The sequence below is a fragment of the Podarcis muralis genome, chromosome 1, assembly GCF_964188315.1.
Source record: "Podarcis muralis chromosome 1, rPodMur119.hap1.1, whole genome shotgun sequence".
NCBI lineage: Eukaryota > Metazoa > Chordata > Lepidosauria > Squamata > Lacertidae > Podarcis > Podarcis muralis.
In genome coordinates this window covers 83,329,615-83,354,311 of record NC_135655.1, presented here as the reverse complement: position 1 = coordinate 83,354,311, position 24,697 = coordinate 83,329,615, and the positions used below count along the sequence as shown (strand labels likewise).

The following is a 24,697-nucleotide window of genomic DNA, read 5'->3' as shown; positions in this document are numbered from 1 at the left end:
TCTTCATAACCAGACTTCCCAACTGTCGTAAAAAATTTAGAGTTGCCTTTTGCACACAAAAATGAGTCACATTGCTCCACTCCACTCTGACCCTTAACCACCACTGCCATGCAACACCCTTCAGGGAGATGTGGCCTTTGTGCTGAAAAAGATCCCCTACAACAATTTTAAGGTTTGTTCCCACTTGGTATCAGTACAGATGAAGGCTGGTCTATAAATATTTTAAATAATAAACAAGCACATAGATAAATCGCTACTGAGCTGCCTTTATAATTGTGAGGCCTGAGATTATGATGCAGCATCCTCAGTTGTTGCCATTGGCTACAGACTATCTGTGACATCACAAACATGGCAACCTAGTGAATATAAATGTGGGCCTTTTACTCTTTCCCAACAGAACGCAGAAAGCAATAGCAATAGCTGTGACATTCAGCATTGCCTGGTCTTTTTCCACATGGAGGATGTGAATTGGCAGATGGACAAATGTGATCATCTGGCTGTGGGATGTTATGGAGTGATAAGGCAACTTTACTTGAGTAGGATCACAGCTTGAAAGTGGCTGATATCCATGGTAAGGAGCTGACTGATGTCTGGTGATCTATGTAGCAAAAGCTGTCAGATATTGGTGGATGTAAGCTGGTGGAGTTCACATTTGGAAGCCCATGGGTGTCGGAAGGCTGAAGCAGGCTGATATTTGGGAATGTAAGTTGGTTGAAATTCACCTTCAGAAGCTGGTCAGCTGAAGCTGGGGGATGTTTGTGGAGTAAAGGCTGTTAGGATATTTCCGTTCCTCCTTAAAAAGGGAACAGGCTGTTGTGTGTCACAAGCCTGCGGACTTCCTACTCACAGGGAGTTTCCGTTTTGTATATATGGTAGCCTTTGCTTCTGGCTGTTTCCTCGACATGAAAGCAAGCAGTCATGTTTTTCCTTTGTTCTGACCAACGTTGAATAAAGCTGTAAATATGCTCTTCTGGGTGCATCTTCCGTTGTGGAAACTCTGCAGAAAGGGCGTGCATGAGTCTTGGAATGTGTCTGAGGCTCGTAGCGCTAACTGACTGATGCTGTTCTACGGGAGATCGAGAGATTGTCTGGAGACGACGTGTAGGCTGCCTGATGCCTTTGTCTCCCTGGCAGTATCCCAACAACAGGTTATGGGCCCAGCACGCTTCCACTGCGCCACTCTGTTTGAACGTGAATGAATGCAGAGTGAAATATGGAAGGTCTGATGGAATTATTCATGGATGTTGGTTATCTTATGCCTGTCTCTCTCTCTCTCTCTGTGTGTGTGTGTGTGTATGGAAGGTTTCAAATATGGTCATGTGAGTGTACGCATGTGAAAGGAAACTGGTGGATATTCATGAACAAATGAAACCTGTGGAAGTTAGCAGGTAAATATTTTTCTATATACCTCAACCTGTAGTGTCTATTCTATCTTTTTATTAAAAGACAGATTATGGAAGATCAAATACCTGAGTTTATCATGAGACCTGCCTCACCCATATCAGCAAACATGAAGAGTGGGCTGTAAATATTTTTAATAGTTGAAAAAAATTACTGCTGAGGTGTCCCCAGAATTTTCAGGCTCAGGGAAGCTGTGCTGATGTTGTTATCTACAGACTGCCTCTGATGTCACAAAAGGACAAGGGGCAGTTAATAGGGGAGTGGAGGGAAGAACTCCAAGAGAATGCGGCTGAAGGAAAGCTGGGGTAGGACCAGCTGGAGGCACAGAAGAGAAATCAGGGTTGGCTCCTTCCTGTCTACTTGAGTTGCCAACTTTTTGGTCTCTCGGGATTCCCATGCCTGTCACACCTACACAGATGTAAAACATAGATGTGCCTTTCAATGAGAATTACTCAATCCCAAATAATTTTATAAGGATCCCTAGGTTTGGAAAAGTTCCCCTTTCATTGAAATATATTTGCTGCATCTCTTAAGGCGTTTGCTTCAAGTGAACCTTTATTAATGTATTTTATTTAAAATCATTTAGAAACAGTTCCACCATTTAAAAAAAATATACAGTGTTGAATTATACAATGTAGAAACACTATAAACAACTAAAACAAAAATACAAAACCAGTAAAACAGTAGTATAAAGGCATATTAAAAATGGTAAAAACAGGTTTTGAGGGAACTGGAGCATATAAAAATAGGGTCCAATCTTAAGGATCAGGGAAAGTGGGGGGGATCCTTTACAATAAAGAATATTCCTGGTGCTCACAGTGGCTCACTGTCTGAGGCATGATGAGCAATGATTTGTGTCCTCACCTCTGCACACCCCCCCAACTCAAGAGATTGCCTTGGGGAGGATGTTCTTTCTACAGTGCCCCTACTTCTTCCCTGCCCCAAATATTTACAGTATTGCCTGATTTCCCTTCAGCTGTCAGTGTTATGGTGAGAATTAAACTTGGGTCCTTGCACCAAGAAGACAGGACACTGTCTTGCATCCCTTCAGGCCACTGGACTACCTAGCTCAGTGTTGCCTTCATCCAGCTTTGCCAACATGGTCCCTGCAGATGCCATGGTGCCCACAATGCCCTGCCAAGCTCCCCTCTGCCCCCCAGTTCAGGATTCAAAGTCTAAGCTTGAGGAAGCTAACCAAGATTCTCTCCTTACTAGGGATGACTGACACCTGTCAAAGCCTCCTTGCACATCACTTCCCAAGCACCTGGCAGCCAGTCAGTGATGTGCAAAGTGCTTCCCGTGTCCTGCACTCAGCACTTCCCAAGCACTGCACACAGAGCTGGAAAAGCTGCGTCTGCAACGTGTGACTGTATAAGTTCCTCATGGAGAACCCAAGTCATACAGCCAATCATGTTGCATCTTTACCTGCCCTGCAGCTGACATCAGGTGTGGGGCAGGTGAGTGTAGTTTGGGGAAAACTGACCTCATGCGCAGAATTGGGCCCTGGCGTACAACCAAAGAGCAATCACTGCACAGTGCTCAGGAACTGTGCAGTTGGAAGTTCCTGCTAAGTAGGACAGCTGACACACAGCTGCTGCCAGTCAACTTTTATGCTGAGTACAATTTATCAACAGTTGAAGACAAGGTTCTTTATTGGTTTATCATGTGAGCACTGGGTGTCAAATGAGCAGGATCAATTTTGTTGCAAGGTCTTTAGTGGATAAACTTGCATATTATCAGAGAGAGAGAGAATACCCACCAGCAATAGGCCACAGAAACCCCTTCAGGAGCCAACCTACACAGTAAAAGAACTTATGAAAATGTACCAAGACTTTACTGCCATTTGTTTCTAAAGACTAAGAAAAGTTCGACGTAATCCCCCTTCTCCCAGCCTCCAGGGGCTTACGCATCTAAAGCGTTGACATTTCGTACCTTGTACTTATTTCTCACAATCCACCTAAACTTTTCCATGGGGAGATGCCTGGATATATTGTACCACCCACAGTCTGAAGTTGGAGATTACGAATCCCGCCACATATTAGGCAGGGGAGGCGTGAAGAACTTTTGTCAGGAAGTGTGCCTTTGAAGCTTCATTCTCTTCCAACTGTAGCTGAAGTGTCAGGAGCGAGGTAAGGAAATGGCTCAAACACAGCCTGTGGTCCCAACAAAGTTGAAACATGGCAGAAAGAGGATTCAAGCGATGGAGAGAGGCTGATGCCAAAGGCACCTGAGAGTCATGTCCCAACCCAGACAGGTGAGAAAAGGGCAGGCACTAACCCACATTCTCTCCCCCTTCCCCTCCCAAGGCCTGCTCATAGGAGCATCTGTTCCTTCGGCGAGGTCGATCACGGAGGCCACTGGGTTCCTCCCCTTCTGCCTCTTCCTCAGAGGAGTCGCTCTCCTTATCCTCTTCCTTCTCAGAGCCAGTCTCGTCAGAGTTGTCATCGTCCATGTAGCGGTAGCCTCGCACCTTGTGACGGGGCTTGGGAATTTTGGGGAGGCGATGAGGGACCATCTGGGCTATTTTACGCTCCATCCACAGGTAAGATATTACTGCAGCTACCAGAGTAGCGAGCACGATGGATAACTTGGCCTAGAAGGAAGAGAGACTCCATCAGTTAACACAAAGGTCACTTCTGCAAATATGACCTAGGCAAGGGAGAACTGTCACCTAGGCTCCTAGGCGCCATTCCATTAACCCTTTCTGCTCATTCCTTCAAGTTCCTTCACAACACTACTGGCTTTAGATTTATTCTCTTATTATCCCCAGGCCAGAGGAACTCTCCTTCTTTCAAAGTCATCTTCATATGCCACCAAGAGCCAGAGAGGTCAAAGAATTCATGCAATGCCAGACTTCCCACTCACCTTCATGGGCAGTCCAGACCAGAGATAAACAACGAAGATGGCTATGGCTTGCCACCAGTGATATATGGTGAAGACAAAGTCCTGACGCTCCTTGTCTTCATAAAGTATCCCCAGGAGTGCTGTAGGGAAAGGGCAGGGGACAGGGATGCAGCAACTAGATTCAGAGACTATTAGCTTTCATTGCCTATCTTATTCTTTACAATCACCCTTCACCCATATATGTGTGTGTGTGTGTGTGCACGCGCACACACACACACACACACACACACACACACACAGACACACACGGACCTGATAACCCTTCATGATTCTGAAGAAGCAGGCTGTAATCCAATAAATCTTATGCCATAATAAATGTGTGAAACCTTCTAAGGTGCTACAAGACACCGCTGCATTATTTCCGCTGTTCTCAGTACAGACTAGTATGAAAGGTTAGGAAAATAATGCATCTTATAAAATGCTCCCCTCCAAAATGTGTAACAAACCATGGAAAAATATCTTGGGGGCAGTTACTAGGGGTGCTCACGTATGACCAGTCTATAATGCATGTAAACAAAGGAGCTGTACATTCACACAGTTGTTGACATGTAATGTTCAGCTGTGTACACAATAGATCAGCAAGCAAACAATGTTTCACATAGACACTTGTACAGATGGAGAAACCACTTGCATCTGTGTTGAGTGCCATATGTGAACAAGCCCATTCTTTTGCTTTACTAGTGATCAATGATGCCGTCAAGGGAGACTGAAGTTCACAGAAGACACTACCTGCCATTAAAACAGTTAGAACTGAGCCTCTTCCAGGTAACCAGCATCTATCACACCATTTCAGAGAGTTGCTATTACCATGGTATTGTCCAGCTCAGCTTGCTGTACCTCCTAGTCCAGAGGAAGCCAAGGTGATGTCCTCCAGATGTTGTTGGACTCCCAACTCCTATCATCCCTAGCGATTGACCATGCTAGCTGGGGCTAATGGGAGTTGAGAGTCCAAAAGCAGGGCACAGCATTGGCTACTCCTGTCCTAGTCTGTGGAAGGTACAACAGCTACTACACCAAGTGCAGGCACTGTTTGCAGCCTCTGCTTTGCATGCAGGTCCCAGGTTCAATCCCAAGCATCTCCAGGTAGGATGGGAGAGAACTTGGGAATTGCTGCCAGTCACTGTAGACCAGGGTTTCCCAAACTTGGGTCTCCAGCTATTTTTGGACTACAACTCCCATCATCCTTAGCAGGACCAGTGGTCAGGGATGGTGGGGATTGTAGTTAAAAAAACCCAGCTGGAGACCCAAGTTTGGGAAACACTGCCATAGACAATAGTGAGTTAGACAGACTGATGATTTGACTTGGTATAAGGCTCCGACACCAAAGGGGTATTGTTTTACTCACAGCTGAGACCTGTCTTGTTGAGGGCACTGCCAAGACCCCAGAGTGCAGCTACCAGATAGAGCAGGGCTTCTTCGCGTAAGCTACGGGCCTGAGGTGCCCAACAGAAGAGGCCGATCAAGAGGATGGCATGGACCGATGCTCCGGCAAGCAGGGGAACTTGGCGAGGCAGACACAGCATAGAGAGACCCAGGGTGGAGCAGACAGCAGAGGAGAGCCCATAAGCTGTGAGGATGTACGCCATGCGCTCCAGGCCGATGGAGCAGACACCATAGTTCTGGGGAGAGGAAGGACCTTTTGGTTAGCACAGAGGTACTTGGGTACTTGCCCAGCCCTTCCTGTCTCCAAACATGAGAGGACTTCGCATTACCAGGGTGAAGCCAGTGCAGAAGAAGACCACCTCAAATCCACTGTAGATGAAGAAGACAATGAGGTGGCGCAGGCGGTAGTCCCGCATGTGCTTGAAAGGCAGCTGGAAGATGTTGCCCCAGCCAATGCTGCGCAAATCTATCTCCTCTGTGGGGCGATAGGCTGAGCCACACAGAAGCAACACCTGTGGAAACAGAAAGGTGTGGCACTGAGATATCAGAAAATGACCAGGGCTCTCCCTATACTCTCCTTGTTAAAAGGAGGCACCCGTGACCTTCCACACAATAGCAGAACTCAGCCCCAGCCAGCATGGCCAATGGTCAGGGATGATGGAAGCTGCAGTCCACAAATTATAAGGAGGGCCCCAGATTCCCCATCTCTGCTGGGAATGTTTAAGCATAATTTCCTGCATTGTCCCATCACCACCTCTGCCAAACATACACATTGGCGGTAGCCAATGATATGAAGCAGAGAAATATGAAACAAGATGACATCAGAAGTCTAAGTATTACAGATGGGGCAAGGGGACTCATCATGGGGCTGCTGTTTTCAATGGTAACCCAGTATCCATATTAATTCTGCCCCTTGCAGTGTAAAATAAAGAAATGGATCACATTTACACAGACCAGAGATTTTGTTCATCTCATTTAACCTCATTTCCACCTATGTTAAGGGACAGTTTTGATATGGCTGTATCTTTGAGTAGTACCACTTGAAAGTTCTTACCTGGGTCCACAATCCATGTGGCAACAGCAGCAGCAGCAGCAACAGCAGCAACAACAACAACAACTCTTACCCCATGCTCCAGCCCATACAGGTGGAGCACCCATACCCAGCTAGGTAAAGACAGAGGCAATCCTAGTGTGTGGCTGCTGCAGATATACAGGTCAATGCACTGATCCATAGTTATGTTTCCAGCTGGGACATATTCCTCAACCTGCCTGGAATACAGCCACATAACCTTTACAGTCAAGAGACAATATCCTTCTGAATACCAGGTGCTAGAAACAGCAGGAGGGGACCCATGTCCTGCTTGCAGGCTTTCCATAGGCATCTGGTTAGCCTATGTGAGAACAGGACTAGATGGGCCACTGGCCTGATCCAGCAGGCTTTTCTTATGTACGTAGGGGGTTCAAGAGGATTGCACTATCACGTGCACAATGAACACATTTGCTTTGTATGTGATTTACCTGCCAACTGTGTACACATTTTAGGGGCAGAGGAATCTGGGTTGCAGAATGTATTGCTTTTACTACTGATTTCATGATGACCACAAGCATGGTGAGTTAATCCATGCCTTTGCCCTTGTGCTTTTTTGTCCCTAGCTTCATACCAGGAGCATGGAGAGGAAGGCCACTCCCATGAGCACACTCTCCACCGTGATGAGCTCATTGCTGCGTGGCAGCTTCTGCAGAACTGTGGTGTTGAACCCTGTGAGAATCCCATGGCTCTTGGTCCCTGCAAGGAAAAAACCCCAGCACTTTCAGAGACCACAGGCCTAGTTGGGAAAGGGTCCCCAAAGATCAGGATCATGGGTATAAAGGGCAGGGGTGGGAACACTTATTGCCCAGAGGTGGCCATGTATGGACAGTAGGAAGTTGCATGCCAATGGATCAGGCTGGAGCCAGCAGTTGGGAAGGCCTAGACCATTCACTGACTCACTTGCTCCAAGACACTCCCAAAGAAATTTCTCCAAATCCCTCCATCTTCCTATTTTCCCCATTCATTTTTTTCATTAACTGCACAGCTGATTTTGTCTGGTAATCCAACCTCCTCCCAATACATAGACAGGTAACTTTACAACAAATTCCTCCTTCAATCTGCCCCACCCCCAAGATCTCAGAGAGGCAACTTATATTAAGCTCCATTTGCTCAAGGAATGGGGGTGGAGGTAAATGGCTACCTTACAGCAAGTCAGCCAGCAAAACACCTATTCTGCATGCAAGACAGATGCTCTACCCACTGAGCTACAGCCCCTCAGCCAGGATACTCACCGCAGTGCTGTACGCGGCAGAGAGTGTGGTTCAAATCAGAGAGGTGCCCCTTTATGAAGAAAAACATGGGAAACTGGGCACAGACAAAGCTCAGCTGGAAAACAGGGCGAGAGAGAATGCAAGATAAACCAACCGTGGCAGAAGAGAGAGAGAAACCCAACATGTGCAGAGAGTGAGAGGGTGTCCCCTCACTGAACTATATCACCGATGGCTGCCATTTCCCAACAGACAAGGAGAGATAATGGGGGAATACACACACATCCCACTCCACCCCAAAGGTGCATGAAAAAACCCTTTTAATAGAGCTCTCACATAAAAGATGGCATAAAAGACAGTCTGGAAGGCAACAATGTAGGAGTTGTAGGCCCCACGTGGTGCCCTTTGCTGCTCCTGGACATGTTCCAACTTGTAGTTCGCATATTCATAGTACTTCTGTGCCATCCTGTTGAGGCAAGTCGAACATATCAGATGACCAGGTGAGTGCAACCAGCTGCCCACCTGCTCTCTCCAGGACACACTCTGGGACAGGGTAGAGAGCCTGTGGCACTCCAGATTTATTTGTTTTATTGATTTATATATATAAAAAATGTATACACTGCTACATCACAAAATTACACCAAAGCACGACCGAATGACAACTATACAATAAAAGCATAACAAGTCAAAAATGAAGGTCAGTACAGCCGTACTTCAGAAGTCGAATGGAATCCATTCTGGAAATCCATTTGACTTTCAAAACATTCAGGAACCAAGGCACGGCTTCCAATTGGCTGCAGCAAATCGGAAGCTGCAGAAACCACAACGGACATTCAGGTTCCAAAGTACGTTCGCAAACTGGAACAATCACTTCTGGGTTTGCTGCTTTGGGGAGCCAAAATGTTCGTCTCGCAAGGTGTTTAACTTCTGAGGTACGACTGTATGTTTATGTATGCTGTGAGATGCTCCCACCACCCTTATGCTGGCTGTGGATGATGGGAAGAAGAAGAAGAAGAGTTTGGATTTGATATCCCGCTTTATCACTACCCGAAGGAGTCTCAAAGCGGCTAACATTCTCCTTTCCCTTCCTCCCCCACAACAAACACTCTGTGAGGTGAGTGGGGCTGAGAGACTTCAGAGAAGTGTGACTAGCCCAAGGTCACACAGCAGCTGCATGTGGAGGAGCGGAGACGCGAACCCGGTTCCCCAGATTACAAGACTACCGCTCTTAACCACTACACCACGCTGGGAGCAAGAGACTAAGGACTTCTGGAGGACCACATGCTCCTTATACCTGCTGTAACATTCTTCCTCCCATGGAAGCTGCCAAGAAATGCTTCTGCAGGTTGGTGCAACCAGAACACCCAAAACCCATTTACCACACTGACGATGGAACATCTCAATGCCAACACCAGTCGGGAATTCACAATATTGTTAAGGAGAGTCGCTAAGTGACCAGAATGGTACTTATGTATGGTAAGGGCCATGCAAAGACACTCGGGGGAGGTCTTTCAATCTCGTGTCTTTCCCTTCTGCAACAGGCTCACCGGGTGACATAATTGCCCATGGAGGCCCAGAGAGGTATAATGGCAGCCCCGATGGCCACGGCCGATGGTACCAAGGTATAGTAGCGTTCCCAGTAGTTGGTGGAGACAAAGAGTGTGTAGACACCCACGGCCAAGAACAGCATCCATTTGGTGCCAAAGAATCTGGAAAGACAGAAAAAAATAGGTCTGTGTTCTGGGCAGGGCGAAATGTTTTAACAGATGTGAGATTACTTGTGTTCTAGCTACCTCAGGATTCAGGTTTTTTCACCCCTTCCAAAAGAATGGTGCGTCCACACTGAGGGTTCTTAGCACTGCCCACTGATTGTTCTCACACTATAAGCTACATAATCTTCCATGCTTCAGAAGGTGCATTACCCCCATCTCTTGTCATGTTTTCGCTCACTTTTGGCAGGGTAAAGTGTGAGAAGTCTACAAGAAAACCCCTAGCATGGGCGCACCCAAAATTTGTATTCCAGGCATAGCTCCCCCCCAACAAAAAAAGTATGAATAGCATGAAGAGTATTCAGAGGGGGTGATCAGGAAGTCAGAGCAGAGGAATACCTGATGAGCATCGGAGTGTAGAACAGGGCAACAATAGGTGTGACATTGATGCCCATCAGCATCTTGCTGTCAATGTTTTGTAGTTCCAGGTTGCTGTATTTCACCTCTCGGTACGTCTCGTCATAGTGCAGGATGAGCTGCATCTGCAGCAAGCCTAGGGGGGATGACAGGGACACTTAAGAGTTGGCACAACCTTGTTAAGTACAGGTAAAGGTAAAGGTAAAGGGATCCCTGACCATTAGGTCCAGTCGTGGCCGACTCTGGGGTTGCGGCGCTCATCTCGCTTTACTGGCCAAGGGAGCCGGCGTACAGCTTCCGGGTCATGTGGCCAGCATGACTAAGCTGCTTCTGGTGAACCAGAGCAGCGCACGGAAACGCCGTTTACCTCCCACCTATTCATCTACTTGCACTTTGATGTTCTTTCAAACTTCTAGGTTGGCAGGAGCTGGGATTAAGCAGCAGGAGCTCACCCCATCCCAGGGATTCAAACCACCGACCTTCTAATCAGCAAGTCCTAGGCTCTGTGGTTTAACCCACAGCGCCACCCGCATCCCTCAGTACAGGTACCACACTGCTAAACTAGCTCCCCACCCATCCAAGGGGAAAAAAGCTAACAGTGGCTGATGAAGGCTCTTCTCTCCAAGCGGCAGGGAATATTCAGAGATTGCACCAGGGCTGCAAGATATAGTCATGTTCAGAAACAGAGCTGACTTGTCCAGGATCCCTCTGCTTGCTTCCTCAATGGGTTCAACACCACACTGAGACCTACACCATCCAACAGGACCAAGTGGGTGAAATCATTAAAAAGACACCCGTTTTAATATACTCTTGGAAGCTGAGGCAGAGGCCCAGGTTTCATCAGGATGTCAAGCATCATAAGCTGCTTCTCTTCCCTGCCACTGGATCTGCTCCTTCTAGATTAGCAGGATGATGCTATTCTGTTATTCTGCTGCAGAGGAATAGTAGGATGCAACTTGCACATCCTGCTCCTTCACTATAAGGTAAGGTCCAAAAGCTTTTGATCTGAATCAAATGTGGAAAATGAAAATGAAAACAGATAGTGCTCCCTCTGGGACTATGCCACCAGAATGCCCTTGTGAGGAAGGCAGCATATTTTTAGTGCTCCCACATAAAGATACACATGCAGTTCCCTAAACATCAGTGTTGCTTCCATTAATTACCATCTACAAGGACCATGGAAGTGAAGAGAAGTTTCAAAACAGTGTTGTTTGGTGGACTGAGCCCCTAAAAACCAAGCAAATCAACACCTGTAATCCCAAAGGGTCTTTATGAACTACAAAGTAGCACTTTCCTCCATTTTATGAAGTTAACGGGTGTGCTACATGCAACGAATCACCACTGGAGATTTAAGTTTGCAACAGGTCACCATTTCGGATTTAATTTTATCACAGCAAACCAACACTTTTCTGTTGGGTTGCAACTTCAGCTTCAACTGAAAGAGGAAATAAAGGTTTCACCCAAGCAGATGTTGCAATCCTGGCTTAGAGACCAGAAATATTGCAATCGTAACAATTGTGGCGCTATGTAAGGAACCCACGGCATCATGTCCTAGGCTGGTATAAAATAGCTGTGGTCAGAACCACAGGAAAAGCACTGAGCTGTCACAGGACTGGATCAGCCGCTGAAAACAAAGATAGGGAAGAAACAGACAGGCAAGAACACAAAAAGAGCTCATCTGGATCAGACCAAAGGCTCATCTAGTCCAGCATCCCCTTTCCTGTAATGGCCTCTGGGAAGGCCATGAGCAGAACATGAGCACAACAGCACTTCTCTACTCGCCTTCCCTGAAACGCTATTCAGAAACATGCTGCCTCTAGTCCTGGAGGTAGTTATGTAGCCATCATGGCTAGTGGCCACAGATACATTTATCCTCCATTCATGTGTTTAATCTCCTTTGAAAGCCATCCAACATGGTGGCCACCACTACATCTTGCGGTAGCAAATTCCAGAGTTTAATTATACACAGTATGAGGAAGTACTTCCTTTTGTCTTCCAATATTCAACTTCATTGGGTGGCTCCAGCTTCTAGTATTGAGAGATGCAGAAACATCGGTCCATTCCAAACGGTTGTCAACCTGTATCTGCTCTACATCTCAGCAGGCTATAACCTCCCTATGGTGGGGGAGTCCTGCTAATCATCCACTTTAGCCAACAGATCCTGGAGTTCCCCATCCAGCTGCCTGGTCCTTCCATGCCTCACTATACCACTAAATTTGGATGCTGCAAGTTGCCTTGAGACATCATTATTTCAACCATTTATATACCACTTAATTTCAACGACTTCTAAGTGATGTACAAGAAGTGCAATATAATGCAAACATAAATCTTGTTAAAATGATAAAACCAGAATTCAGCTAAAATGCCTGATGCAATATATTTTTGAAAAAGTCTTCAGTCGGCACAGGAAGTTCAAAAGGGCGGGATCCTGCCTGATCTGAACTCTGCAAAATTAGGTCCACAGTGTTGGATGGACAGTTCCTAATGGATACAAGCCATGTATCTGAACCATAGGGGATTACTAACACTTACTCCCCTTGAAGATCATAGAATAAAAAAATTGTAGAGTTGGAAAGGGCACCAACGGTCATCTAGTCCAACCCCCTGCAATGCAGGAATCCCAGCTAAACCATCCATGACAGATAGCCATCCAACCTCTGCTTAAAAACCTCCAATGAAGCAGAGTCCACAATCTCCCAAGGGAGTCCATTCCACGTCAGTGATCAGGCAGGGATTTCAGGGATCAAATTATTTCAAAAATAAATATAAAATAGCTGGTGGGAAAGTCTTTTCGGAAGGCAGCCCTGGGAACTGCAGTTTTCACGACACCCACTTTTACACTTTGCCCCAGAATCTTGGCAATGGATCAATATGACCAGAAAAAAGTTAGCCACACCTGACCTAGAGGTATGGCTGGACTTGCAGGTAGATGAACATCTGATGGAGACTAGGCTATGGGTTGCAGCAGGAGATGAAGACGATGAAAGTGTAGCATACCTAGAAAGACTCCGTAGGTCAGCATTCCCCCCAGGCTGGCCGCCAAGAGGTTCTTGATCACACCAAAGCGCTTGCGGCGGAAGTACTTGCTCTCCTCCTTCTCTTCGTCGTACTCGGCGTGAGCCCCCACAAAGTCATCCAGCTAAAGACAGAAGAATCACATAGGGATTAAGAGAAACACCCTGGTAAACTCACCCCCCCCCATGGCAGACAGCCAGCATGCCACATATCTCAGAGAAGTAAAGGTAAAGCGACCCCTGACCATTAGGTCCAGTCGTGGCCGACTCTGGGGTTGCGGCGCTCATCTCACTTTATTGGCCGAGGGAGCCGGCGTACAACTTCTGGGTCATGTGGCCAGCATGACTAAGCCGCTTCTGGCGAACCAGAGCAGCGCACGGAAACGCCGTTTACCTTCCCGCCGGAGTGGTACCTATTTATCTACTTGCACTTTGACGTGCTTTTGAACTGCTAGGTTGGCAGGAGCTGGGACCGAGCAACGGGAGCTCACCCCATTGCGGGGATTCGAACTGCTGACCTTCTAATCGGCAAGTCCTAGGCTCTGTGGTTTAACCCACAGCGCCACCCGCGTCCCATCTCAGAGAGAGAGAGAGAGAAAGAAATGAGGGCCACTGTGAGGTAGTGGATAGAGTGCCAGACTAGGAGCTGGGAGACCAGGTTTCAAAGCCCCACTTGGCCCTGAGGTTCACTGAGTGACCTTGAGTTAGTCTCTGCCTCTCAGCCTAACCAACCTCACAGGGTTGTTTTGGGGATTAAATGAGGAGGCCAGCAACCATGTTCACCACCTTGAGCTCCCTGGACAAGAAAGCAGGATATAAATGCAATAAATATGTTTAGGGAAGTTTTTAATGTTTGGTGTTTTAACGTGTTTGCAATATTCTGTTGGGAGCTGCCCAGAGTAGCTGGGGAGGCCCGGCCAGATGGTCTGGGTATAAGTAATAAATTATTATTATTAAAATAAATAAAAAGGCCATGACTTAGGGTGAGGAAGGCAATGCTAGAGAGGGCTGTTCTCCATTCAAAGGCTGTTTTTTTAATTACAGTGGTACCTCGGGTTACATACCCTTCAGGTTACAGACTCCGCTAACCCAGAAATAGTGCTTCAGGTTAATAACTTTGCTTCAGGATGAGAACAGAAATTGTGCAGCAGCAACGGGAGGCCCCATTAGCTAAAGTGGTGCTTCAGGTTAAGAACAGTTTCAGGTTAAGAACGGAACTCCGAAACAAATTACGTACTTAACCCCAGGTACCACTGAAATATTATTAGGCTGCTGAGAATAAGTGTTCTTGCACGCACGTTGAAGAGCCACATCAAAGAAAGCAAGCCCCTGTTATCCTCATCTTATCTTCACAACAACCCTGGGAGGTAGGCTAGGCTGAGTGAGTGAGCGCCATGGCCCAGTGAGGATGCAAAACCTGGTCCTAGTCTGACACTCGCTAACCACTGTGCAGAACTGATCGCATTCTTAAACGCATTGAAAGACAATTTCCACCCATTATGAATACTTTGCTAGGGAGTGGGAGGGGCTTCTTACCTGAACCTCAGGGCCATTCAGGATAGGGCCGTTTATAACGTCGATCCCCTGGCCGTCGGGGGGCGGCCCGTGGCCGGGAGCCTCTTCGTACACATTGCCACCTGCAGGGAACACGCGGCGAGGAGGAAACGAAAGCTGAACACTCCGCGCCTCCCTCTCCCTTCCCTCGGGGCTGCAAACTCCGCCGCAGGCTCGGGGGTCCCGGAGGAGCAGTTCGACCAGCAGCTCCCCTTTGTAAAAAAGATACACCCCCCCCCCACGTCTAGACCACGTCAGGTTTTCTGCTTGCACCGTTTTACGGCTTACCGGGCAAAGAAAAATACACGAATATACAAACGGAAGTAATAAATAACTAAATCTTTCCTTCATCGGCACTGACACCGATTTCATGCCGGGACAGGTGGCGGTCACGCTCGCTCCACTTTGGGAGAAAGGATGCTATGATAAGGAACGTCAGAAAGTTGTGCTAGGATAAAACGGGATTCTAGGAAAGAGAGGGCGCTTCTAAAAGCACACGAAGGGGAATCGGCGCAAATTCCCAGGTTGTTTCCCCCACCCCCACCCATCCCGGATCCTGATCCAGCTTCCCCTCCCACGCAGGGATCAATTACAGTATACCTGGTTCCATGGCAGCTCCAGAGGCGTCACTGCTCAGAAAGTGAAGAGTTCGCTGCGCTTTTCCGGCTCCACTGGGGTGGGCGGGGTGGAGAAAGGGAAGGGGCGAGCTCTTAAAGAGGTAGGAGTATCAGAAAGGCAAGCTAGGGGAGTGGATTCTAGACGTATGTCATATTATACACAGTAAGCGTGTGTGCAAAGCGGTTTCTGTGCTTACTCTACTTAAACGGCTGCATTAAAACATTGAAATAGTTCGCCCAAAATACTCTTGATAAATCGGGGAGCAGATTACTACTACTACTACTACTTCTTTTAATACAGGTACTTATAACAACCGATTTTAAAAAGGCACCTACTCTTCTTTCCCATCCATTTCTGCAGCCTAGATGTGCCTTGCGAATATAGATTTGTAGATATATAGATACATGATATAAATATGGTTAGAAGGGTCATAAAATTAAAACAATAACAACGCAGGAGGCATGGGATGGAGGAAGAATGGGAGGAGAGTAAGATGTTGCAGTGGAGTCAGTTGCTGCACCCTAGAGCTCTGTGTCTCTGTCTCTCTTTTATCACAGTACCATGACTACTGCAGCAACTCAGGCCCACTAGTCTTCAGGAACAGTGTAACCCAGCCTTTCTCAACCTAGGGTCCCTATACATTGTGGGACTACAACTTCCATCATCCCTGACCTCTGGTCCTGCTAGCAAGGGATGATGGGAGTTGTATTCCAACAACACCTGGGGACTCAAAGGCTGGATTCTAACCCATTCTCTTCCCCTGTTCCAGGGTCCTTGCTCACAGCCCAACATCCCTACTTTCTTCTGCAGTAGGCAAAGCAGTGTGGACAGCTCCCAGGGCAGGATAATTCCTACCCCATCCTATATCAAACAGTTTACTGTGGAGATGAGCACATATTAAAGCAGGACATCTAACTGGCCGGCAGCTGTCAACACGGTGCCCTACAGATGTTGTTGGGATCCAACTCCCATCTGCACCAGCCAGTATGGCCAATGGCCAGGGATGATGGGATCTGGAGTCTAGCAATATCAGAAAGGCACAACATTTGCTTTCTCTGTAATAGAGAGATGTATGCTGCAAGGCTCAATCATTTTTCTCAAAGTGAGACTCAGCAATAAAGCTTTGTTTTCTCCTTCATCTCTCAATTCCTACCCCCTTCACCCCCCAAAAAAGGCAAATCTCTCATTCCTTGTAAACATGTAATGCAGGAGCCCAAGTAATCGGGACGTGTTCTGCTGAATTCATTTCCTGTCCTTCAGGCAAATCTAATTTAACATCATCACTGGGGTTCCTAGAAGAGTTATTGTAGCTTTAACAAGCAAAAATCCAACTGGCTAAAGTCTCTCCAGTGTTGCTTTATACCAAAGGAAAGTTTTTCCTATAGAGTATCTCGCTATCATATTCAAGCATGGGAGTCCATGCCAGAAAGCAAAGGCGCCCGCTAATCTGGCATGCTCACTTCTTCACTTGGCCTGTGACACATAAGGATTGTTGCCACAGAGAAAGGCTGTAGCTCCCTCTTCTTCCCTAAACCTTTGCTTCTGCCTTCTGCTCCATGTGCTTCTGATCATGGCTCCTTCCTTCCTCTTTTCCCTTGCTGGGCATGCAAATAGGTCTGAAAGGGGACAGGGGTGCTGATGCAATGGCTGCTGATGACATGGTCTATTATCTTCCCCAAACTTTCTGTTTTCAAAAGAGAGCTGCAAAAGATGAAGAAGAGGAGGTAGAGAAAGAAACCTGCAGAGATGGGAGGCATTATTTAAGATGCTGCAGTCTTATATCAGTTGTGGGGTGAGCGGGTCCAGTAAGGCCTAGCAGCAGGCCTCCCTACTTGGCCCCTGAGCCATTTCAGTCAAGCCACACCCACCTGACCTACATCAGACATCATATATGATATATGTGTGGGCAGGCAAAGACATGGGTCCTTGCTGAAAAGGGAGGTGTCCAGGCACTACTGATCATCTGATTGTTGGTATTGGCAAAGCCCTGCCAACAATCAGATGATAAGTGCTTGCAAAACCCTGTGCCTTTGTGAGGGTGGTTTGATTTCAAGTCACACAGGCAAAGGGAAACATCATGGGGATGTCAGGTGGTTGATAAATGGGCCCATCTGTCAAAAGTGGCCCGTGGGGGTTAGGGGACCTAAGCGTCCAGCCCACTGCGTGTTCCCCACCCCAGTAAAGACAGTACAGACAGAGGATTCTTCTTTGACACAAAGGATTCAACTAAAATTTCTTCTGCATTCCATCTGCCCCTACATTCAGCTATCATAAATCCCAGGATAATATGAATGAAATGTGATTTTTTTTAACAAGGGAAAGAGAATGGCTATCTGATGCATGTATCTCACAGGGATCCTGAGTGAGTTCACAAGAGTGAATAATGACACTTCTGCACAAGTGGAGCTCATCTTTTTGCGGACTCTTCAGCCACCTGCAAGGGTGAGTAGGTGGAAATGGCTCATATAGGTTTCATTTTCTCCAAGTTCCATTTCTCCTGTGTGTGCTGCACACCCCCCAAGTTCCCTTTTAACTTCTGCTTTTAAGCACAGTCATTCTCAAACTTTCGTTTTCAGTTCTGTATACTTTGTAGGCAATGTGATAAAAGGCTTTTGTGAACATTTTATTTCAACACATTTTTTTTATTTGTAAGTTGCACTTCCTCTGAAAGATACCAGGGTGATGTACACCAAACATATGAACAAAATACAATAGAATAGTGCTAAGCACACAAACATAAACAAGTTGCAGATCATTTAAAACAGCAATTCATATACTGTGCATATTGCAGATGATGAGTGCACCTCTTAGCTACCAACTTGTGAAACCCTGGACAAATAAGCATTATTGTGGTTGGTGTCTGAAACCCAACAATGTGAAAGACAGACACACCGTGGCACCCTGGGGTGCCTTGAATGATAGTCAGCGGTGCTGTGGGCAACACTGGCCTCTGCCCCTCTTTCCTTCCCTCCTTGCATCTCTGCCTCCCAAAGGCTTGCACAGCTGTTTGTTGCAGCAGCCCTGGCTACAAGCTCCTTAGGCAAATGGTGCCTCGGGACTGGCCAGGGGGTGCTTCCCAGGCCCCTGTGGGGCAGTGTGAGGAGGCACCTCTCATTGGGGAAGTGGGGAGGGCAGCTCAGAGACCAGAGGCAGCAGCAGCTGCTGCCCCTATAACTCCCAAGGAGACGGGAGAGAAGGCTGAGGGAACATTCCACAAGGGAGGGTGTTTGAAAAAGGGTGAGAGGCTCCCAGCTCCGCAGGCAAGGGGTGACATAACTGGGTTCCTGAGCCCCACAGGGGTGCCGCAGAAAGAATGTAGCTGGTCAAGGGTGCCATGGACTCAAAAAGGTTGAAAACCTCTGCTCCAAGGGGAAACCATGGAGAAGAACCTTCTATGCATCCTCTCACCTCAAATCCTGATGGGACCGTGAGCAGAGTTTCCATCTTCCCTGCTGATCTTGAGATCAAATTCGCTGGTTTTTCGAGGAGGTATTCTGCAGGTATTTAGGACCCAAGGTTTGTAAAGCATCACGAATCCCCAGTAGCCAATGCAAAGCTTTGAGAAAAAGTGTTGTACCATTCCATCCCACTGCCCCTGTTAATAACCTGGCACCTGCATTCTGCCCTAGCTGAAGCCTCTGACCATTTTCAAGGGCAGTCCCACATAGACAAGCATATTGCAAAAATCCAACCACTAGATCACCAGAAATTGAGTTATTGACAGCAGGCTATCCCAGTCCAAGAATGACTAGTTGGTGAACCAGACATAGCTGGAAATAGGCGCTGAGCCTCCAGTGACAATTGTGGATAAAGGAGTACCTCCAAGCTGCAAATCTGCTCCATCCAGGGAATGCTACCCCATCCAAAATGGGCTGTTTCTCCAATTCCTTGATGAAGGAACTGCCTATTCATAGTACCTCTGTTTTATTGCAATTCAGCTGGGATTTTGCCAGCTCACCCACCCATGTCTTCATTAAGTGCCTAGTTAAACTTATGGAACTATGAGTCTCTGCTTTCATATGTAACCAGAACAGCATAGAGCAGGACACATGGAAGTGGCTCCCCCAGTGCAAAACTTAAAATTTAATCCTTCCTTAAAAAGGAATCCTAATTTTGCAAATTTGTTTAGAAGTAGGCTTCTTTAGGCTTAATTCCCTATTTAAACCTAGTGCATCATTGTAAGATAAGGGAGGTAGGCAGACAATTCATTAATTGACAAGTGGAGCAACTCTATTATATACTGGTGCAACAAGATGCAGGGAAATAATCACCCAAACATATTACCAGAAACCATTGATCAGTCTATAGGCTAATATAATTTGCTTCTCCTAAATTAAAATAATTAAAATGAACTTAGCATTTCACAACTGTTGTGCTTCCTCCACCCCTAGCTTTGGTAACAGCATGCTTGAGATTCCACAGGTGCAATGTGCAAAAGGTAACAACTCGAGCAGTTGTAGCAGTTAGCAGGATTAGTGCAACCATTGAGGAGACCTAGTACTGTACAGTACTACAGAAATTCATAGGTAAACCAGCCACTAGAGGGAGTAGGTGTGCCACATAAATTTTAGCCTTGTTTATGCATGCTCTTAGAAAGGACATGAGATGAGTCCTATCTTCTAGCGCAGTACACTGGTACCTCGGGTTAAGAACTTAATTTGTTCTGGAGGTCCGTTCTTAACCTGAAACTGTTATTAACCTGTAGCACCACTTTAGCTAATGGGGCCTCCTGCTGCCGCTGCATGATTTCTGTTCTCATCCTGAAGCAAAGTTCTTAACCCGAGGTACTATTTCTGGGTTAGCGGAGTCTGTAACCTGAAGCGTCTGTAACCCGAGGTACCACTGTATATCTCCCCCTCCACCTAAATCTAGCATAAAGGTTTACCTGAGGCACCTGCCAAAACCTGTATCCTAGTAGAGACCCCACTGCCAATCCTGGGAGTCTCCTGGTCTGCTGCTTCTCCTCCATGCTGTTGCTTAATTCACCTGGTCTACCTGAGCAGGTAAGCAGTGTGGGGAAGGAGCAGTAACCTCTATGCCCCTTGTACCTTTCCTCTGGCAGGGGATTTGGACTGGGCCCAGAGGAAGATGCAAGCGGATCAGCAAAGACCACAGTGACAAGATGCGGTCTCACTCAGGGCTCCCTGAAAATGTGGAAACAATTACAGGCTCTGCTCCAGAGTAAGTGTCCAATCTATATTTCTGAACCTTTACAGGCTACATTTACGGCTTAAAGGCAGCTGTAGAGTAGGAAGAACATTTTGTGCTTTCAGGAGAGTTTCACTTCTGATTGCCTCAGAACTTGTCTGAAGGCTCTTCAGAGGATTATCTTATATTGAAGCCTGGAGAATAGAGCAGATTAAAGAAAAAAAATCTGATGATCAAAACATTTTTGCTTCCATAAATACGCCTATGTCCCTACACCCCGAAGCTCTCCTAAGTACTTTGCAAAAAGGATGAACAATTGTCTTGGCATTAAAAACCGCATTGGCAATATAGCAGAGGGAGGGCTGCCTGCTGCAAAAGTCTGCACGTTTGACTTCCACGTCATAAAAACAAACTGGATAACACTTGCATGAATGTGAGGATTGCCCCGTCACTACCGGTGGGTGTTCTTGGTTCATTTCTTCTGTTTGTGAATTTCCTGTACCTGCCTTAAAGCGGCAGTTTATAGGATCCTTTGTCGTTCGTCATCACTTAAACACCGGCACAGTGTAAACATATGGCTAAGCTTTATGATTACGCTTTAGCAATTAAGGTTTTAGGACCTGCTCCAGAGAGATGTGGGTTCTAAGGTAATGTGCAAAATATGCACTTGTTGTGTGCCTCCCTAATCTCTGAACAGTGTGAAATTCAAGGGGTTTCAGGCGCTTAGCCAGGGTTCAGTATGTATTTCCTCTTGGAATGAAGGACAGTGGAGACTGTGGTGTCTTTAGGATATATGGTTTATTCACGCATATCTGCAACCTGAGCCTTCTGTGATGCAGAGGTTCACAGCATTCACTCCCCAAAAGGATCTTGTTTCTCCCACGGATTCAAACAAAATCAAACATTGCTCTCAAAAGTTGTTCTGACGGACTCACCAGTTTGCTGCTTTACCTTCAGGTCTTATTACTGCCACTTTCAACTCTAAACTCATACACCCTACTTCCTCCCCCATAAACTCAAAACAATATGCATGGCATTCACTGACAAATAAAGTTGTAGGATTGGAAATATTTGCTCGCTGACATTTAGTAGACTCAGGGTAGGAAACCTCAGGCCTGGGGGTCAAATGTAACCCTCCAAGTCTCTCCCCCTTGGGATTATCCCCAGGTAATGCCCCCTCCTTAGCCACACCTCTCTCCTTGGACCTCCCAACAGTCTTCCTTGAATGTTTTTGCCTGGCTGCAATTTGTCTGTGAACTCTAACCATGCCTCTTGCCTCCCTGAATGGAGGAGAGGTGTGTGTGTAGAAACTAGCCTACTATATCATTGGGATGCATTGCTCCGCCCCCTTTTGTCTCTGCACTGCCCACCCCTGGCATGTGGTCCCTCGGCAGCTGCCCAAAGGGCGTGAAGCCCTTGGCCTGGAAAGGGTTCCCCATTCCTACAGCAGAGTACAGATCCATTGTCCCCTTTAATGTGGCAATCCCTTGCCCTGTGGAACTCCCTACCAGTGGAGGTTCAGAAGGAACCATCCTTCCCACCTTCCAGGTGTCTTTTGAAAACAAATACTGTTTAAACAGCACTTTTCAATATGAATTTTCTCTTTTTAACCAATCAGTACTCCATGATGGGTTCACAATTTCTTTTTAAGCTCTAATGAAAATTCATGAGTGTGAGCTTCTCTTAGTATTTTTGTATGCAACATTTTTGTATGCACCTTTGCCCTATGCACACATATTTTGCAAAGCAATTTCCTCATATAGAATGCATTTTTGTATGCTATTATTATATGTTTTTTATTCACCTTTTACCCTTGCAAACACACACACACACACACACACACACACACACATATATACAGACACACCATATTTTTCCGTGTATAAGATGGCCCCATGTATAAGACACCCCCTATTTTGGGGGACTCCAAATTAAAAAAAACACCCCTCAGCGCTACCTGTGTATGAGATGAGCCCCAATTTTAAACATAATTTTTTGGTAAAAAAAACCCTAGTCTTATACATGGAAAGATATGGGGGGGGGGTGTACACACACACACACACACACATTCATACACACACACACACACACACACACACACACACACATTATTGTACAAGTAATGTGGTTGGAGAACTGCACTGCAAAATTAGAAGCATTGTGAATTTTGTAAAATGGCCGTATTTCAGTTCCAGTATTATTTATGATAGTGCAAATTGGAGAGGCTCACTTTTAAATGCAAACTGAACTGAATTTCTCACTCACACAGTTCCCTGAAAAGAGAGAACGCTGGTGTGCTTAGTGCTTTGTCATAGCTCCTGTGACTAGCAGGTTCGCCAACAAGCTCTATAGGGATGCGGCTGGCACTATGGTCTAAACCACTCAGCCTCTGTGGCTTGCCAATCAGAAGGTCGGCATTTCGAATCCACATGGTGGTGGTGTTATTTTGTTTGTTACTATGTTGTGTATTTTTGTGTTTTTATATTGTAAACCACCCTACAATCCTTGGATGAAGGCTATTATAGAAATTGAATGAATAAAAAAATACATCTTGTATTGGCAAGTGCAAATTCCTGGAATATGTGGAAATGGCGCAATTGACTAAGACTAAGAGGTAATACTAGGGGCGCAGATGGCGATGTGGGTAAAACCTCAGCGCCTAGGGCTTGCCGATCGTATGGTCAGCGGTTCGAATCCCGCGGTGGGGTGAGCTCCCGTTGTTCGGTCCCAGCTCCTGCCCACCTAGCAGTTCGAAAGCACCCTTAAGTGCAAGTAGATAAATAGGTACCGCTTTATAGCGGGAAGGTAAATGGCGTTTCCGTGTGCTGCGCTGGTGCAGGCTCGCCAGAGCAGCTTCGTCACGCTGGCCACGTGACCCGGAAGTGTCTTCAGACAGCGCTGGCCCCCGGCCTCTTAAGCGAGATGGGCGCACAACCCCAGAGTCGGTCACAACTGGCCCGTACGGGCAGGGGTACCTTTACCTTTACCTTAAGAGGTAATACTAGGCAATAATTTATTCAAAAATGGGATATGTATAAGAGATATCTACAGAATAGTAACAGTGGTACAATATCTATGGCAGCGTTTGAATGACGCTTGTCTAAAACAAGCAAAAAGGTACAAATTGTTGTAAGAAAGTATTAGAACATACAGAAAGCATAAGGTAATAATGATAAGTACATTCATCACCAGAAAGGTTACACGCATTGGGAAAGGATAGGAAGTTTATTCCATGTTAGCAAAAAGATAGGGAAAAAGAGATTGCATAAGTTTAATTTAAATTCAATTTAAACTGGGGGGGGGGAGAGAATTAAAAAAATACATCTTAATTATTTACTTTTTATGGTTAGTCTGAAAACCCCAGACTTGGTAGCTGAAGTGGTCTGTTGATGGCTCAGTCTTCAGACTGACCTCTTCAAAGTTTTCCAGGTGGTGGAATGGTAGGAATTTTAAAGGTGCTAATAGAACTTCTCTGGTCATGACTCATACAATTGCCGGAATTAGCAACCCGATAATAGTGCCCTGTAAGTGCAGAATTATGGTAATGTCTTCAGGTGGGTGTAGATTAACATGCTTCAGTCTATGACTACTACATATTAATGTTTATTATAATTGGCAGCCAGCACCTACTCAGCTATTTGAAACAGAAGCTGTTGTACATTTCCACTGCTACTGAATGTGAAAGCTTTTTAGGATAGGTTAGGCGCCAGGTGGAAGGACTGCTGAAAAGCTACAAACCAACAGAAATTCATATGATGGCAATTTTTACTCAGTTCTACGATAACAATGGTGATGACAACAACAGTGGTTAATGGCTGAAACGTAGCTGTTTCAGCTCTCCTGTAAGGCCCCTGTCATGGGCTGAATAGCTGTGATATCATGGAATACTTATCAACACATGATGCATGTGTCATCTACAGAATGTTAGATTTGAAATAATGAAGATCCTGTGAACTACAAGAGATCAAAGGGAATAGGATAACAAGAAGTAAGAAGCATGGAAGTAAATTTCAACTTTATTCCAGGATCAGACATCACAGAAACTGAAACGTAAAACTATTAGAGCTCAGATTTGAATTTAGCATTGTCTGCCCCCCACCCCAAGGCATCTTTTCCAAGTAAAAGTAAATATGTGCATACTGTACTGTGGTTAAAGGGACTGCATAGCTGTACCTTTGGTTCTAAAATCTGTATTTTTATATTTGAAAATAAATAACAAGCACATAAAAAAGCAGGGGATGGAGGAACACA

General features: G+C 46.1%; 1 protein-coding gene across 2 annotated transcripts; it reads right to left on the bottom strand.

Annotated features, from left to right (window-relative positions):
- Positions 1-1,938: 1,938 nt before the first annotated feature.
- Positions 1,939-15,357, bottom strand: UNC93B1 (unc-93B1 regulator of TLR signaling). Of its 2 annotated transcripts, XM_028740281.2 has the most exons (12): positions 15,281-15,357; positions 14,663-14,763; positions 13,110-13,251; positions 10,095-10,248; positions 9,534-9,695; positions 8,323-8,452; positions 8,011-8,104; positions 7,350-7,474; positions 6,018-6,200; positions 5,651-5,924; positions 4,267-4,385; positions 1,939-3,994 (listed from the first exon to the last, which is right to left on the bottom strand). In XM_028740281.2, the coding sequence occupies exons 1-12, from the start codon at positions 15,288-15,290 to the stop codon at positions 3,674-3,676; spliced, it is 1,815 nt and encodes a 604-aa protein (XP_028596114.2). In that variant the 5' UTR covers positions 15,291-15,357; the 3' UTR covers positions 1,939-3,673. The 2 variants fall into 2 exon arrangements, with proteins under 2 accessions (XP_028596114.2, XP_077789726.1); XM_077933600.1 differs by lacking the exon at positions 15,281-15,357 and having other exon boundaries at positions 14,663-15,231.
- Positions 15,358-24,697: the final 9,340 nt, after the last annotated feature.